The 18,155-nt window shown below is 41.8% G+C and overlaps 1 protein-coding gene across 1 annotated transcript in view; it reads left to right on the top strand.

Annotated features, from left to right (window-relative positions):
* LOC120993622 overlaps positions 1 to 16,978 on the top strand; it is a gene marked incomplete at its 5' end in the record, with an annotated part of 142,241 nt that extends 125,263 nt beyond the window's left edge. The window contains one exon of the mRNA XM_040422098.1: positions 16,925 to 16,978. Within this exon, the coding sequence (XP_040278032.1) occupies positions 16,925 to 16,978 (54 nt within the window). The remainder of the gene's footprint in view (positions 1 to 16,924) is intronic.
* Between the last annotated feature and the right edge of the window lie 1,177 nt (positions 16,979 to 18,155).

Here is an 18,155-nt window from a genome sequence, read left to right as displayed (position 1 = left end):
AAGCCAAAATGTAGTGATAATACCAAATCCAGAAATCCAAGCCAAAGGAGTCTTCAAAAAACTCAAGGGACCAGTAGGGGGAGCCACAGGACACATGCAGGTGTCAGCGTTTTATACTAAAGGTAGGCAGATCATGCTGGCGTGCCTGCACATTGGGTAAAGCTGCCGGCCACGTGTCCTAGGGAGCCACAGCACATGACCTCATTGGCCTGGGGCTCTGATGTGCTCGCCACTGGATGCTGCTGCCGCACGGAGGCAGCAGCAGCAGTCGGGAGAACCATAATAAAGCATAAAAAATGTATCCAATATTTCATACACTGTGGCTTAACCCCTTTCTGACCATCTGTTGTAAACTTCCGTTGAGAGTTAGGTATTTAAATATGAATCCCGATCGCCGGCGCAGTGGTCGACATAGCCGCCAGGTGTCTGATGTTTTAAACAGCAGACGCCCAGGACTAATGTATGCAATCCATCATAACGTCGTTCACACACATTTAACCCCTTAGATGCCAAATGTGATCATGGCATCTGGGAGCTCAAAAACCTGGGAGCACGTGCTCTCAGGCATGCAAGGGCACCCTTTAGAGCCGGATGGTGTGTATGACAGCCTTGGTCCTCCTGAGGCTGCCGCAGATTAGTTCCTATGGAGACACTGCTTGTGGCAGATTTTCTGCTGTATTTTATTTTCTATGTAAGGCTATCCTAAGGCAGTTTTCATCTACCCCATGTGTTTCCATTTAAAATACTGTGAATAACAATTGGAGAGATGTAAGTTTGCCCCTTATTGACAACATGGTGTTGCAGGCTACAGAATATCACCTCAGTAGTCAGAGATTGGCTACAGGGTCTTCATGAATAAAAGATTAGTGAGGGTTAACAAGATCTAATGTGGGGTCATGGCACCAATGGCATGAGAATGGTACGGAATCAAAACAATAAGGGGGAAATTTATCGTCTCCCTTGAGCCTGAAAAGTGGCACTAACAAGCTGTATTGGAGACTTTTCAACAGCAACTTTTTAAAAAGTTGTTACATCTCTGGGATATTATGCCATCCTCAACACTTCCCCTAAAGGAAGGGAGGGGGGGCAAGGGTGGGAACGCTGCATGACCAGCCACCCCAACAAATTTATCTTCATTTACACCAGTTTTCTGGCGCAAATGTAGCCAGAAATTGACAGCAGCTCTGCAGAAGAATGTGCCTCGTCATAAATTAGAAGCATCCGCCAACGGCGCTGGGAATGTCGAAACTATTACATTTTGTAATTTGTAGACTTTTGGAGCATTAACCTCAAGCGCCAATAAACCCCTTTACCACACTCAGGAGCATAGCTATGAGTTTTGAAGAGGTACCAGTCGTACCCAGGCCCTGATGCCTGGTAGGACACAAAGGCTCCTCTGCCACATAAGTAGACATCAAAATTATAAATGGCACCTGATAGGTAGGGGGCCCCGTTACAGGTTGGCCAACAGTCACAAATTTGCAGGGACTATCCAGAGACAGTCCTGGAAAATTTTGCCTGTTCCAGGGCAAAAATGGGTGTTCTTACAGTATCTAAGCCCTGTCCATAAATAGGCCGTCTTAGGTGGGTTTCGGGCACTCCTGGGGGCAGGGCTTAAGTGTTCCAAATTTGTAATTCGGTAAGTATGTATTAAGGCATCATAGTGTCTTTTTTTCCAGATTCCAAACTCTGGCCATGCCACACTGACAAATTCAGCTCTGCTATGCCCATATGTATGAAGGACGTTTCAAAATAAAATATGAAACGTGTAGTGGTCAAACACATAGATTTTCCAGCCCCTGATTCGCTTGCCAGCACACACAGATTTCACTGTAATACTTTGGCTCTTTTGCAAATGAAAAAAGAATTTCAAAGCGGGCCTAACTGAATGATATCTATTCTGGTCACAGCAGCTGTAAGCCCTCAATCACAGATAAATCCGAGATAACTGTGAAATCAATATAATTATCTGGATGTTTCCATGTCCAGAGTGTCCAATTTATAAAACTCTCAGAACATATCAGTCGAGTTAGGTGAGGATATTATTTTACAAAACCTTCTCAATGCATATGATAGACCCGCATACAGTCACAATGCTTAATGCTGAATTTAGATGGCCGTAAAAGTGATTTATACGGACGTCAATAATCATTGGCAAACATATTCCATTTGCGCAAAATTTCCATCAACAAACTTTATTGGTTTTTGCTTCTGATCATAATCTCGCTCCCTTAAACTGTCCGTTTTTATAGCTTAACCTTACGGCCTGTGACAGTACTTTAAGGAAAATGAGACTGACAAAACAAGAATTCATTTACCTGGAGACACATTTGGATATATTTATAAGTATGTTAGCACCAGGCATTTATGCATATATCCCGCAGCAGGTCAAAATGTTCTCCATTTATACAAACTGTACCAGGTTATTGCCCTAGAAATAGCCCCTGGCACTTGTTCTATGCCAGGCCTGGAAAGACATAGAGTAAGTATTCATTGTGTCATAAATGAGGTGTATTTTACTGTACATGCTGTGTCATGACCCCTCCATTCCGCACCACACAATGCGTGTCTCATTTTTAATAGGACAATGGGGATAACAGTTAAATACAGATTTAGTCGAGTAGCAGAGTTGTATTTTGGCACAACGAATATCACATTGTGTGTAGCTTCACCCAGGACTGGCTCGGCCAAGCTGGCATGTCTATTTCAATAGGTAGAGGGGAATAAGCAACACTAGAAATCTGGCAGTGATTTATCTCCTATGGGCTTTCAATAAAGAATGATTGCTATTGAAACGCTTTCTCAAAAAATCTAGTCATTTTTCTCTCATGGATTGGACATGTTGATTCCCAACTGTCTTGTCGCCCTGGGAGGTATAAAGGTCCTCTGATAAGCCTACATAACATACATCTCATTTTGCTCTTATGTGGCTATCTGGAAAATATCCACAACCTTGCTATTTACTGTTGACAAATCTTTTTATTCTTCTTCTTCTTAATATTATTACAATGTGAATCAAGTTACTTGTGTACTTCATTCACATTGGGAAGTAATGTGTTAATGAATATCGTTACAAGTAGCAATAAGCCAATCAGACTGCACAACCGATTCCATAAACTTAACAGCACCAGTTTATACTCTAACAAAATCTAAAAATATTTTATAAGAATAAAAGAATCTTGTAAATACTTCATTAAAATGTACAATTGTGGCACTGGTAAAGACTTTGCATGGTCATGGTTTAGTAAACTACTGTGTACCTGGACGGTAAGAATTCATCCCATGTGAAGAGTAGTCATAAGGCTTAGAAGTGTGATATCACTAGTCCATGGTTAGTCACATAACATAATATGAAGAGTCACTTTACTTTCACACAATTTCATTTAATAGAGAATGGTGTAATTACCAAATTTTTTTTTTATTCGACTCATTTAAACAATCTGCCTGCAACAACCTGAAAAAAGCTATAAAGTCATGGCCACTAGGGGGTCTCCGTTTCACTTATTTTGCAGTCCACTTCCTGTTGTTAGGCAACATCTGTCCTTGGAAACAGAGGCAGAGAAGATGGCAAACAGGAAATGGGAGCGTGTCAAAGCTATCTGAGATCCTTAATCTGATAAAAGTACTGTTTCAACACTACTGAGTTCATAGGAGTCTCCTGCCTTTCTGTAAGTGGGATCTCTCCCTCCTTATCTGTTTTATGAGCTCCTTAGTAGAAAACAAACAGAGTGGGAAATAAGGGAGGTGAGGTCACTGCAGTGCAGTGCTAGCAGATTCCACATAAGGGAGAATCCCCCTGCTTGTGAAAGAAATGCATCTAGCTGTGCAGCTGAAGATTTGAATAATTAGGCTCAAAAGACATTAGGGAAGCCCAAAAAACTATTCCTTCACAGTTCGGTGCTGAGCTTCATTTTCTGCAGTAGGAAGGGGAGGCAACTAGACAATGCTTGATTGCCCAATCACACTACCTCTGGTGCCAACTAAGGCCACCCATGCACATAGGACAGCCGTCAGTTGAACAATTGTTCATCTGACAGCTATCATGCCTGAACAGTTTATACATATCCTTCTCAGCTAGGCCAAGCAAGCATGTGTTCTCAGTAGAGAGAGGGGGAGAAACTGCTGGCAGTGACTTATCTCCTTGAAAACAAAAGGATCAAGCAACTGAGATACAGCTTTTGCGATCAATATCTCCCCCAACAACTGCTGTTAGGTTTTGGTGGGTACCATACATATTAGGTCTTCAATGAGTTTTGCCAACATACATCTAAGGCTACTTTCACACCTGCGTTAGGTGTGGATCTGTCTGGTATCTGCACAGACGGATCTGCACCTATAAATGCAAACTATGGTATCCGTTCAGAAAGGATCCGTCTGCATTCTATGTAAAAAAAAAAGTCTAAGTATAATTGTTAGTCAGACGGATCCGTCCTGACTTTACATTGAAAGTCAATGGGGGACGGATCCGTTTGCAATTGCACCATATTGTGTCAACGTCAAATGGATCCGTCCCCATTGACTTACATTGTAAGTCAGGACGGATCCGGTTTGGCTCCGCACAGCGTTTTGGTGTCCGCCTCCAGAGCGTAATGGAGGCGGAACGGAGCCAAACTGATGCATTCTGAATGGATCTGCATCCATTCAGAATGCATTGGGGCTAAACTGATCCGTTTGGGGCCACTTGTGAGAGCCTTGAAACGGATCTCACAGGCGGACACCGAAACACTGGTGTGAAAGTAGCCTAATGTGTATGACGACCTTAAAAAAGTTTTCCATGTTTTCATTTTTTCTCCTACCCAGTGGGATCAGTAAAGAGAACTACTTACCTACTTCCCACCACTCTGTTCTGGCTCCATGGGTCCCAGGCTGTCTTCACTGTACTTCTGGTCTCCGCATGTAAACTTCCTGCATGGATGGGTCATATGTATCTTTGTAGCCAATGACTGTCCACAAAAACACACTTCCCTGCTAGGTCATGTGCTTGAGGATGCATCACCATTGAGGCCAATCATTGGCTGCCGTAGTGCACATGTCTCCATCTGTACAGGAAGCTTATATGTGGGAACCGGAAGTGCGGTGAAGACAGCTCGGAATTCCCCAGAGCCAAAAATGCGCTATGTGTACCAGGTAAGTTTTACAAGTCCCACTGAGTGGTAGGGGGAACTTTAAAGCAAAGTAATTCATTGACAACCCCATTAAGCATATACAAAAATATGTCTCCCATGATGCCTCTTTAAATACCACCATGACAATATGGAAATTCTTTTCCTGCTATATAGAAGCACAACATGGTATTATACTGCCGACATCTTATCACATACAGTGTAGACAGAAATGAAGAGCATAATATACGAAAAGGTGAGTAAACACAGCCATGAAATAGACGCATTAGCTTCTAATTAATTTGACTTTAGGTTATGATACATATAATATGGATACTGTTTGTAATACATAGAAATCATATGCAGCATCATGTGCTGTCAAGCTTCCTTTGCCATTCAGTTAATACCCACCATGTTATTTGCTGTGAATGAAGCACAACTTTCGGCGGAACGACAATTTCCCACTGGACTGAAAGGAGAATATTAACTAATCCTTTCCAGTCCCAAAACAAACAAAGTTTTGTTTCACAGAGTTGGAATTAGACCTACAGTTTACTGAAATCCTGTCAATCATTTTACTCTAAGCATTCCCTAGTAGGGTTCAGCTAGTCAGATTCTGAGCAGATTGGTTGCGTTCCCGCTGTCTGCAATTTAATAGCCTGTGCAAAAGGCAGTATTTAACTGATCCTTTCCAAGCTCCAGCCTGTATATCAAACAAGCAGGTGCCCAGCTCTAGTGAATCAAGTGGCTGTCAAAATCAGTGAGGCGGTCAACAAGGGCCATTATCCTATTTCCCACAAACTTTGCCAATTTCCATATTTTCTATGCAATGGTCCAGCTTTGTAAAAAAAAAAAAATACAATTTCAATGCAAAATCTAAAATGAATAACTTGTGAAATGTGTTTAAGAGGGTTTGTTTCTTTTATGTGTTTTTAATGTTTTACTGCAGCACATGCCAACCTATGCCTCCCTTAAGTGTAGCAATCCAACAAGGACATACATAAAATATTGCTATACTGTATGTGTATATCCCCCGCTTCAGGAAATACTGTAAGTCACAAAAAGGACTCAATCAGCTGTACGATATTCAGTATGTCGCATAGGAGGAGACTGATACCTCTCCTACACATGAAAAGGTCTTCAACAGGTGGGCAGATGTGACTAAAAATCAAGTAGAAAATGGATGCTAGGCTAAGGCTTCTTTCACACTGGCGTTAGGATTGTCGTGAACAGAACAGCCCGTTAGGTTTGTCCCCTGACAGAACAGCCCGCCGGATCCGTACTAACGTGTGCTGTGTGTTTGCCGAGCTGCAGCCGCATCTCCCACCCATCCCCTGTTAGTACGGGTCCAGAAGGTTGTTCCCCCTAACGCCACTGTGAAAGAAGCTTAAGTTTGGTTTCACAGAGTCATGTCACACCTTGGTGTTTATATTGCAGCGAGATCATTCTTATCCCCTATGTTTCTACTGGAGCAATCATAGATCATCATATCATGGAGTAGAACCTCATCTAGAACATAGACCCAAAAAGGTGACCATTTTCCAGTTACTTGAAACCAGACTTCCAATGCAATAGTGAAAGCTTACAGTAACACATATCTAATATTCTTAGTTTGAAGTCCTAAAGATGTACCTGTAGCTCTAGGTCTTCAGCCAGTAGTGCATGTTTTCCAAGCAGTAGAGGCCATGTCTTTATAGGTTACTCACCTTGTCTTCATGCTGTACAATCTCATGAATGATGCTAGTGTATTTGAGTGGGGGTTATTTGTCTAATAAACTTTGAAAAACACTGCTTCCAGTGCTACCATTTAGGTAAATTCATATCCATTAAAGCGTACCTCCTCTTATAAGAAAACATAAAGAATAGTACAGGTGAGTATAAGAAACTCCATGATATATCTTGTTATGGAAAGAAAAACGCTTCTATCTGCTTTTATCAGGCTGCTTTGCTCTTTCCTTCCTTTAACATTAACATTAAGTGGTCAGAAACTTGTAAATAACTCATGAAAGAATAAAGTTACGTTAAAACCAAGCACACCATTGTTTTTCATGTGAAATTCCCAATAAGTTTGATGTGTCACATGACCCTCTTCCTATTGAAAAAACAAAAGTTGGATTCAAAATGGCCAACTTCAAAATGGCCGCCATGGTCACCACCCATCTTAAAAAGTTTCCCCCCTCACATATACTAAAAATGTGCCACAAACAGGAAGTTAATATCACCAACCATTCCCATTTTATTAAGGTGTATCCATATAAATGGCCCACCCTGTAGATTGTATTATTTTCCCTTATAACATGGTTATAAGGGAAAATAATAGCATTCTGAATACAGAATGCATAGTACAATAGCGCTGGAGGGGTTAAAAAAAATTTTTTTTTTTTTTTAACTCACCTTAATCCACTTGATCGCGCAGCCCGGCTTCTCTTCTGTCTTCTTTGCTGTGTGCAGGAAAAGGACCTGTGGTGACGTCACTCCGGTCATCACATGATCCATCACCATGGTAAAAGATCATGTGAGGGACCATGTGATGACCGGAGTGACGTCACCACAGGTCCTTTTCCTGCACACAGCAAAGAAGACAGAAGAGAAGCCGGGCTGCGCGATCAAGTGGATTAAGGTGAGTTTAAAATTTTTTTTTATTTTTTTTAACCCCTCCAGCGCTATTGTACTATGCATTCTGTATTCAGAATGCTATTATTTTCCCTTATAACCATGTTATAAGGGGAAAATAATAATGATCGGGTCTCCATCCCGATCGTCTCCTAGCAACCGTGCGTGAAAATCGCACCGCATCCGCACTTGCTTGCGGATGCTTGCGATTTTCACGCAACCCCATTCATTTCTATGGGGCCTGCGTTACGTGAAAAACGCACAAAGAGGAGCATGCTGCAATTTTCACGGAACGCACAAGTGATGCGTGAAAATCACCGCTCTTGTGAACAGCCCCATAGAAAGGAATGGGTCAGGATTCAGTGCGGGTGCAATGCGTTCACCTCCTGCATTGCATCCGCACGGAATACTCGCCCGTGTGAAAGGGGCCTAAGAGAAAAGGGGAGCAGGGGGCTGTTACATGAGAGAGACACAGACTGCAGTTTCCTAGCTCTGCTACACTTAGCGCTTTTGACTCTACCATATCTAGAAATGTGAGGATGTACTGTTGCTCAGAGTGAGGTAATCAATCACTTAATATCGAGCAGTAGCCTCCTTATTCCACCTCTCCTCTCCATACATTTTTGTGAGAAGCTAAAGACTGAGACGGGAGCTGATAGAAATAAGAGGCTGAGTGAAGGGAAAGAGAAGGAAAGCAGTCTGAGAAGCCCAGGAGGAAGCATGAGTCATTAGTAATATATATTACAAGTTTTATATTACTATATTCAACTGTACTAGTTATTTCTGAAAACTTGTTTACAGCCTGAAGTACACTTTAAGTGACAGCTTATTAAAAGCCTTAACATTGTAATATCAAATACCCAGCAAAACCAGTTTAGCTGATGGCAGTTAAGGTAGATAAGAGTAATCTAGAAGATCTTAGGATGTAGAAATCTAAAGGTGGACATAACATCTTACCTTCGAAAGCTGTCATCTAAATGTTTATATGGTCAATGTCTATTATCCCTGACCCCCCACATACACATTCACGCGCTGTTTGGACAAGGATCCATATGTTCTCAGTGGGGAAGGGGGGATGAAAGGAGCTGCAAGACACCTCTGGCGGTGGCTTATCTCCCGAGAGAATAAAGGATCAGGCATGTTAAAAATCAGCCAACTTTTCTATTATTTGTATGGGCATGTGAAGATGTGATTGGGGTACACTGTATATGCAGAAAAAGAGAACTTTGAAAAGTCAGAAAGAATAATAAAACAATAAAGAGATGTTCTGCCCATGACAATCCACAATTAGAGTCAAACTTGTCATGCAAAGATGCCTGGAAGTAGAAACAGAAGCAAAGGATCTTGTAGATCAAATAGCATCAAGAAAGAGAGCAGAGGGCTTTCTGGAAGGAATTTCATATGTAACTTCAATCACAAACTGAAGGTGAATATATGGGGTTTTCTGCCAAAAGACACTCAGCGGAAACACTTTGATTTTAATTATAGAGCCATTAATCAAGCCTGAAGAGAAGCCTTGATGTACTGTAAATCCGGAAGAAATGTGTTCAAATTGAAGTACAGTAACATTCCTTAAATTAGAACAAAAATTAGTCTGGTAATTTTCCTAGTCTGTAAATTTTCACACAAAAGACAAATTTATATTTTATTTTGTTAAAGGAAATAGTGGGCAAAAAAAATTGCGTAGGTCATGTGCACCTTGCTGGATATGGAGCCATAATTTGGTACCTATAGGTCTATGGGCACATATTGTACTAGTATGGGCCCACAGAGGCAAAATCAGTCATAGGATTTATACTTTTAAGGTGTTGACCACTGGTGGGTTGCCTGGTGTCAAATCCCCCACCACTTTGATACGGACTACTTATCCAGAGGACAGGCCATTAATGATGACTTATGATACAATATAGACTTACCATATAGTACATTATCTATTGTAATACAACTTAAAATATATTCATTTTTTTTTTACATTTTTTTTATTTATTTTTTACTTTTCCACTATTTTGCTATATTGATGATGTATCCTCAGGATAGGTAATACATATCAGATCACTAGATTAATGTTGGCTGAACCCACCAAGCTCGGTGGGACCAACTGATCATTCAATTTGTCTCCTGACATTAAATCCTTTGGTTCCAGTGGCTGGCAGTGGCTTGCTTCCCTTTTCCCATTCAGGACACATACAGTACTTGCTTGGGTAAGCTGAGTGTGCATGTGTATAGGGGGTTGGGAGAGATAACATATGAAGGACCGTTATTGAAAATGTGTGGCCAGCTTAAAGGGATTGTACTCTCCTGTATTATTGATTATCTATCTTCAGGATAGGCCATTAATATCTGATCAGTGGAAGTCCATCCTCCTGCACAACCACTGATCAGCTGTCTTCAGTAGCTTCATCTCCAGTAGTGAAGTGAATGGGAGCAACACTGCATATTGGACAGAGCTGTGTACTTTCAATGCTAACTTATGACACAGAAGCTACTCTTAAACAGCTGATTGGTAGAGGATAGACTGGTAGAGGCCCATTTCCTGTCACTCCCGCCAATCAGCTCTTCGTTGGCAGGTTGCATAAATAGATGGTGGACCTGCACAGCTCCATCTATTGTATAGTAGACCAAGCTGGTTATTGCAGTGCTGCTCCCATTCACTTCAAGGCAATGTGTTACAGTAGCTACACAGCTACTCCTGAACAGACGATCGAAGTATGGGGTGTCAGACTCTCACCAATCAAATAGAAATGGACTATCTTGAGGATAGGCCATCAATGATACAGGACTGGACAAGCCAATTAAGAGGTTTGGGCTAGGGCAAAATCTCTTAAAGGGCTTCTGTCACCTGAAAAATGGTTATTAAGCTGGCTGACATTATCGATGTGCTAATGTCAGCTGAACATAACTATATTAGTGCCATCTCACAGCCTGCCGCTGTTATTGAGAAAAACAAACTTTTATAATATGCTAATTAGCCTCTAGGAGCAGGGGGCATGGCCCCTGCTCCTAGAGGCTCCGTTCTCCCACCTCTGGCCACGCCCTGCTACACTAGATTGACAGGGGCAGGCATCGTTGGTCTCCTACCTCCGGCCCTGTCTGCAGTGTAAATCTCGCGCCGTTCAGTGAGTGGAGGGCGCTCGCCGGCTGCCAGCTTCCTCACTGCGCCTGCGCCAAATACTGAATGGCGGGGGATTTACACTGCAGACAGGGCTGGAGGTAGGAGACCAATGATGCCTGCCTCTGTCAATCTAGTGTAGCAGGGCGTGGCCAGAGGTGGGAGAACGGAGCCTCTAGGAGCAGGGGCCACACTTCCTGCTCCTAGAGGCTAATTAGCATATTATAAAAGTTTGTTTTTCTCAATAACAGCGGCAGTGAGATGGCACTAATATAGTTATGTTCAGCTGACATTAGCACATCGATAATGTCCGCCAGCTTAATACCCATTTTTCAGGTGACAGAAACCCTTTAAGAACATTCATAAGTGGCTATCTTGATGAAAAAATACATATGAATTGCAGAAAATTAAATCTAGTAAGGCTAAACAAGGATATTCAGGTTTTGCGAAATAAGACAAATACTAGAAATTAGTGAATGCAAAGGGTTGGAAACCATCATCAGCAGTCTTATAAATGAAAATTTAGAACACTATTAGATACGCAGCCCCACGGAGATCCCATAAATCAATGTTTAAATATTAAATACTGCAATAATAGAAATGAAGAGCTCCATCTAAACAGATGCAATAAATCTGGGATATGCATTTAATCCTTTTCTACGTGTGATGCACTTACCGCTCCTACTAGTTTATCTAAATCCTGGTGAGTTACAATAAAATCTAAACAAAAGCCCTGTCATTTAGATAGGCACATTATTGCCTCCTCTAAATTAAACTTTTATTGCCCTATAAACTTTTACCGTCAATTACTTTCTCAGGAATTACCTCTGCAAGCATTGTAGCAGCCAGGAGAAGAGTAATGCGTACCGTGCACGCATTCTTTACTCCAGGCTACACCAACACCATGCATGATCCTCCTTATCTACTATCTCTCCCCACTGTGCCACTTCTCTTCCAGCAATCTGCAGATAGCATCTCGATCTCCTTCTATAGCACTGATGGTGCATGTTGCACTGTAAACTGATTATTTTCCAATGTTGTAATATTTGCTTTTTTTCAGAACTCATATAAAGCATATAACTATGCTTAGCCAAGTGGCCTTGCAAGGCGATATGCTGTATTATAATCAAGATGGACATTTTGTTACTTTTATGACCTTGGTGACATTTACATTAATTTTAAAAGCAAATGTAAATGGGATAAATACCCTGGTAGATGCAGTACTTGAATGATATAAGATGTAGCACGAGGCTACACTATTTGAAAGCAATGAAAGGTCATCATTCGAACAGACTGGACCTAGTAACTAGTAAGTCTATGCACATTGTACAAAACCTATTAGCAACAAAGTAACCAAATCGGCACTTTGTACGCGTCAGATCCACTGTGACGGCCTCGTGTTGGATCGATGTCATTGAGGGATGCCTTGTGAAGCTCACCTTGAACATCTGTCCAACAATTATCTTTCAAGTATCTTTCAAATTACAGTCGCTGCTATTCAGGGGCGGATTGGCCATAGACCTTACCCCTGAATTCCCTGTGGGCCGATGCCCAGGGGGGCCGCCTGGTCAATACTTACGGCCAGCCAGTGGAAGTTTTTGGGGATGTATTTTGTGCTGCTGGCGGCAGTATTTTGTGATGGACTATGATATTTGGCTCTGTTGAGGTGGTATAATGTGCCACAATATGGTATTGCTGGCCCTGCCTACTTGTGTTCAGTGGCGGACTGGGGTGCCTAGGGCCCACCAGTAAAATTTATTTTGGGGGCCCACCATACGCATACATTCAAATATTACCTGCTCATGCAGCAGCAAGATGCTACAAGATGATTGGAGGTCCCTGCAGCAACTTTGAGAAGGTAGGTCCTGGGGAGAAGAGTACACTGGCAGCTTTCCTCTATATGTAGTAGGCATCTCAGCTTTGATCGTGTCTATAATAATAAACTGGGGAGTTTCTTCAATAATTTATCAAGTTTTTTTTTATATGAACATAGGCTGGTTGTGGTGCTGTACAGTATATAGTGCAGTAAGTCTACTGTGTTATGTGCCACTTGTGCAGGGGGTGGGAGACTAGGGGCCCACCTTGCTCAGGGGCCCACCAGGGGATTCACCTGTACCCCTGTGGGCCAGTCCGAGCCTGCTTCTTTTGGCTCTGCCTTCCATCTATTTGGACCCGACTACAAAACAGGGTCAGTTTTATTATTTTTTCCAGGGCCACTTTAAGTTTCCAGTCCGCCCCTGCTGCTATTGAAACACAAGCAATATTTGGCACAGTAATATATATATATATATATATAGAGAGAGAGAGAGCCCGAGTGCTAGTATTTCTCCTCCCACATTGGCTGCTCACACTATAGCCAAACCTAAATCACCATCAATATCTTAGGTCTACCCACCGCATTTATCATCTTCTAAGAACACTGAAATCTACGCCAGGGGCTAGTGTAGATTTTAATTGAGGTGCTCGGACTCCCAGAATGCTGGATGCTGCGTTCGCCTCATCATAAATCTGGGTATCATCCCCCATAGTGCGAATATTGGGGATCTGGGGTAATGCTTTTCTGGGTGATCAAAAACCCTCACAATAGTGTGTAGTGATTGTAGATTAATACATTGGTGCTGGATACTGTACCTGTGTGACATCTGACATTTTATTGTCACCTTCTCTGGTTTTAGTTTAGTAGTTTGGGCTGCCTGATTATTCACCATTGTATTTCTATCACACTTTATTGTGCTTTTATTTGCCACTAATTCTCTATTGTTCTCCATGAACATACAGTCCTGATCAAAAATTTAAGACCACTTGAAAAATGGCAAAAAATCTTAATTTACATTGTTGGATCTTAACAAGGTTCCAAGTAGAGCTTCAACATGCAACAAGAAGAAATGAGAGTGAGACAAAACATTTTTTGAGCATTCAATTAATTGAAAATAACGATTAAACTGAAACAGGTCCACATGCCTTTAAAAGGCCAAATCTGTGCAAAGGTGTGTATTCATTGTCATTTTCTGTCAGGTAGTCACACGTTGTGATGGCAAAGGCAAAAAAACTCTCCCTTTCTGATCGTGGTCGGGTTGTTGAACTGCATAAGAAGGGTCTCTCACAGCGCGCCATCGCTGTTGAGGTGGGACGCAGTAAGACAGTCATTTGGAATTAAATGATCCTGAGGGTTATGGAACAAAAAAGTCAAGTGGAAGACCCCAAAAAATATCATCAGCACTGAGCCGGAGGATCCAATTGGCTGTCCGTGAAGACACTGGACGATCCTCGACCCAAATTAAGGCACTTACTGGTGCTGACTGCAGCCCCATAAACATCAGATGACATCTGAGACTGAAGGGCTTCAAAAACAAAAAATGTCTTCAAAGACCTCGTCTCCTTGAACGCCACAGAACTGCTCGTTTGGACTTTGCAAGAGAGCACCAAACATGGGACAGTCAAAGGTGGAAGAAAGTTTTATTCTCTGATGAGAATTTTTTTTACCTTGACGGTCCTGATGGTTTCCAACGTTACTGGAATGAGATGTTTTCTACGCGCCACAGTGCAGGGGGCGGCAAACGGCCGCTGGCTATGTTCGCTGGCTATGTCCTCATGACTGAGGGCCCTGGTCTGTGTGGTAACAACTGGATTTTTCAACAGGACAACGCTACAGTACACAATGCCCGCAGGACAAGGGACTTCTTCCAGGAGAATACCATCACTCTTTTGGCCCATCCTGCGTGTTCCCCTGATCTAAATCCAATTGAGAACCTTTGGGGATGGATGACAAGGGAAGTTTACAGTTCCAGACAGTAGATGGCCTTCGTGCGGCCGTCTTCACCACTTGGAGAAATGTTCCCACTCACCTCATGGAAACGCTTGCATCAAGCATGCCGAAACGAATTTTGGAAGTGATCAACAATAATGGCAGAGCTACTCATTACTGAGTTCATGTTTGGAAGTTGAATTTCTGTTTTGGGGGGGTTTAGTTTATTTTTGGAGGTGTAGTCCTAAACTTTTGATCAGCTGAAAAACAGCCTGTTTCAGTTTATTTGTTGTTTTCATTAAATTGAATGCTCAAAAAATGTTTTGTCTCACTCCCATTTCTTCTTGTTGCATGTTGAAGCTCTACTTGAAACCTGGTTAAGTTCCAGCCATGCTAAATATGATTGTTTGCCATTTTTCAAGTGGTCTTAAAGTTTTGATCAGGACTGTATCATATAGTTCCATAAAGACCACCAAGTACATGAATGATCCCTCACTACCCCACATACAGTTGGGATCATTCATAGATTATTCAGGGGTGTAACTACCATAGTGGCAGACCATGTGACTGCTATGGGGCCCAGGGCAAAAGGGGGCCCAGTTTTAGTTGATATCATCTCCTCTTCTACTGGGGGTGAAACCTTGGTCAGGAATCTACCCTCTAAGGCTCCATTCACATGTCCGCAATGTGTTTTGCGGATACACGGAGACACGGATCCGCAAAACACGGAAAGCGGCAATGTGTGTTCCGCATTTTGCGGACCGCACATTGCCAACATAATAGAATATGCCTGTTCTTGTCCGCAATTGCAGACAAGAATAGGACATGTTCTATTTTTTTGCGGAAACGGAAGCACGGATGCGGAAGTGCGGATCCGCAAATGTGGATGCGGACAGCACATTCCGTCCCCATAGAGAATGAATGGGTCCGCACCCTTTCCGCAAAATTGCGGAAAGGATGCGGACCCATTTTGCGGACGTGTGAATGGAGCCTAAAGGAACAACTAGAACAGGGCGGTGGAAAAACTGGCTTAATGGTTTAGGCCTCTTTCACACGACAGTATGGCTTTTTCCTTGTTTTGCGGTCTGTTTTAAACGGATCCGTTGTTCCGTTTTTTGTTTCCGTTGTGTTTCCGTTTCCGTTCCGTTTTTCCGTTCCGTTTTTCCGTATGGCAAATACAGTATACAGTAATTTCATAGGAAAAATTGGGCTGGGCATAACATTTTCAATAGATGGATCCGCATAAAACGGAACGGATACGGAAGACATACGGATGCACTTCCGTATGCATTCCGTTTTTTTGCGGACCCATAGACTTTAATGGAGCCACGGAACTTGATTTGCGGCCAAATATAGGACATGTTCTATGTTAAAACGGAACGGAAAAACGGAAAAACGGAAACGGAATGCATACGGAACACATTCCGTTTTTTTTACGGAACCATTGAAATGAATGGTTCCGTATACGGACCGTATACGGACCGCAAAAAACGGCCCGCAAAACGAAAAAAAAAAAACGGCCGTGTGAAAGAGGCCTTAGGCAGAAACCCTTCTTTCCTCATATTTATGCTGTATTATGTCAACCTTATCTTCAAGAAATATCTTCAACTGTTTGGTCTAGTAACATATTTCATGAATTATGGAGGTTTTTTATTTTTTTGCTTTTTTTTTTTTAGATCCTGGGAGGAGAAGCAAGCAGCTTTATTATTGTCCTCTTTTTCAAATCTTTTTTTTTATTTTTTTTTTATTTACTCCTAGTTAGTGCAGCGAGTCCAGCCATTATAGTATTTACAAGCAATTTAATTTAAAAAAAAATCTTACCTTTACCGCCTCTTAAAATGTACAATAAACACCAAAGGAAAAAAAAAATTACTTTGGCAGCAGCATTGTGCACTTACACGTGAACAAAGCACACATTTATTTCTAAAACCTGGCCTAAAGTGCCCCCTACAAGACAGATTGTGACGGTGATTTAGGCTACTTAACAACACAGTAATTACACTTTAGTAATTGGACCAAAATATCAACAAATGGGTTTTGTTGAGGACACTAGGAAAACAGATTTGGATTACTCATGCTAATGCTCAGTAGAACTGATGCCCAGTAGATGTAGTATGGAGGTTGCAGGGTGTTGGTCATTTAACCACAGAATTTTTAAAACTGTGATGATAACTCATTTGAAATATATTTACAGTAACATTCATTTCACCTGTCAGGTTCTGATCACATCTAACCAATTTTTCATGTGTTGCTATATTTATGTTGTACAAAAAAAAATAAAAAAATAATTGGACAGCATGCTGCATTGTTTCAGAATGTTATATAATGTATTCCATACTTTGATTTTTTTTTCAGAATGAAGTCAAACAGATGATGGATTTAGAAGTTGATGCTACAGACCAGTCATGAGCCAAGTATTTAAAAGTTCTATTTCTGCTGCTTCGACAAATTTTACAAAACAAAAACGCTTGTTGGGTGATTGGCAGAACTTTTACACAGGGCAGTTGTCCAATTCCTTGGCCCATGTAAGAGGACCCTTATTTTATTTCAAGGAAAAACAATTGATAGATGGAGATACCGTTGTTGACCCCACTGACTGGATGATTTTCATACTGATATCAGATGATAGAGGAAAAAGTGGTGTTCTATACTGCTCAATTTGAAAAAGCAGTTCTTAGGCTATATTCACACCAAGTTCAGGATATATCAGTGTAGGCACCAATAGATACTCCAGGTGCATTCACTAAACAGGTCCATAGATCCAATTAATGGCAAAAGTGTCATTTTTGGCATCCCTCCGTTTTATATATATATATACTAAAAACTGCTCTCTTTTTTTGCATTGCAGCCTGCACATGATACTGTATGGCTTGTAGGAACTGAGCCATCTAGACCTTTAAAGGGTTCTCCGGGAACTGTCGTATTTTATTTTATTTTTTTAGTATTGGATTGTGGTGATTAATATCACCTTGGTGGCCCTATTTAAACTTTTCACTGTGTATTCAATTACCCCTAATTCCACATTTTTGTTCCCTGTACTGCCTACTTTTACCTGTGCTTAAAATAGGGTTGCTAGGCATGATAGACGGAGCACGCAGCGTGCAGGGTCACATTACTGACAGCCAGGGACTGTAAGTAAATGATTAAAGCCAGGTCCTCCCCAGCAGCTGATAACAGTGCCTGGGCTGTGTGCACTTCTCTCTGTCCCTGCGCTTGGCAGACGCTCCCTCACTCAGCAGAGCTGCAGAATGCAGAGTTGGAGCAGCGCACAACAGGGAAGGGAGATCTGCCATCTGCTCAGTGTATAAATGAAAGCAACATGTGGTAAGAGGACCCCTTTGTGCTGCAGGAGATTAACCCTTTAGGGGGGAGGGCTCTGGCTACTGACACTTTTGGGGGGCTATTGTTACTGGCTAGTGAGGGCAGGCGAGATTAGCCTCAGGGTGAGGGCAGTGGCGGCCATCTTAACTGAATAGTGAAATTGCAGTTTTATGCAGACTGGTTGCTAAGGGCTGAATCTTATTAAATATGGAGTAAGTCAGTCTAATAGTAACTGATTCTGGAATATCATGTTATTAGTAACTAC

The sequence above is a fragment of the Bufo bufo genome, chromosome 3 (assembly GCF_905171765.1).
Source record: "Bufo bufo chromosome 3, aBufBuf1.1, whole genome shotgun sequence".
NCBI lineage: Eukaryota > Metazoa > Chordata > Amphibia > Anura > Bufonidae > Bufo > Bufo bufo.
This window is presented reverse-complemented; position numbering and strand designations above follow the sequence as displayed.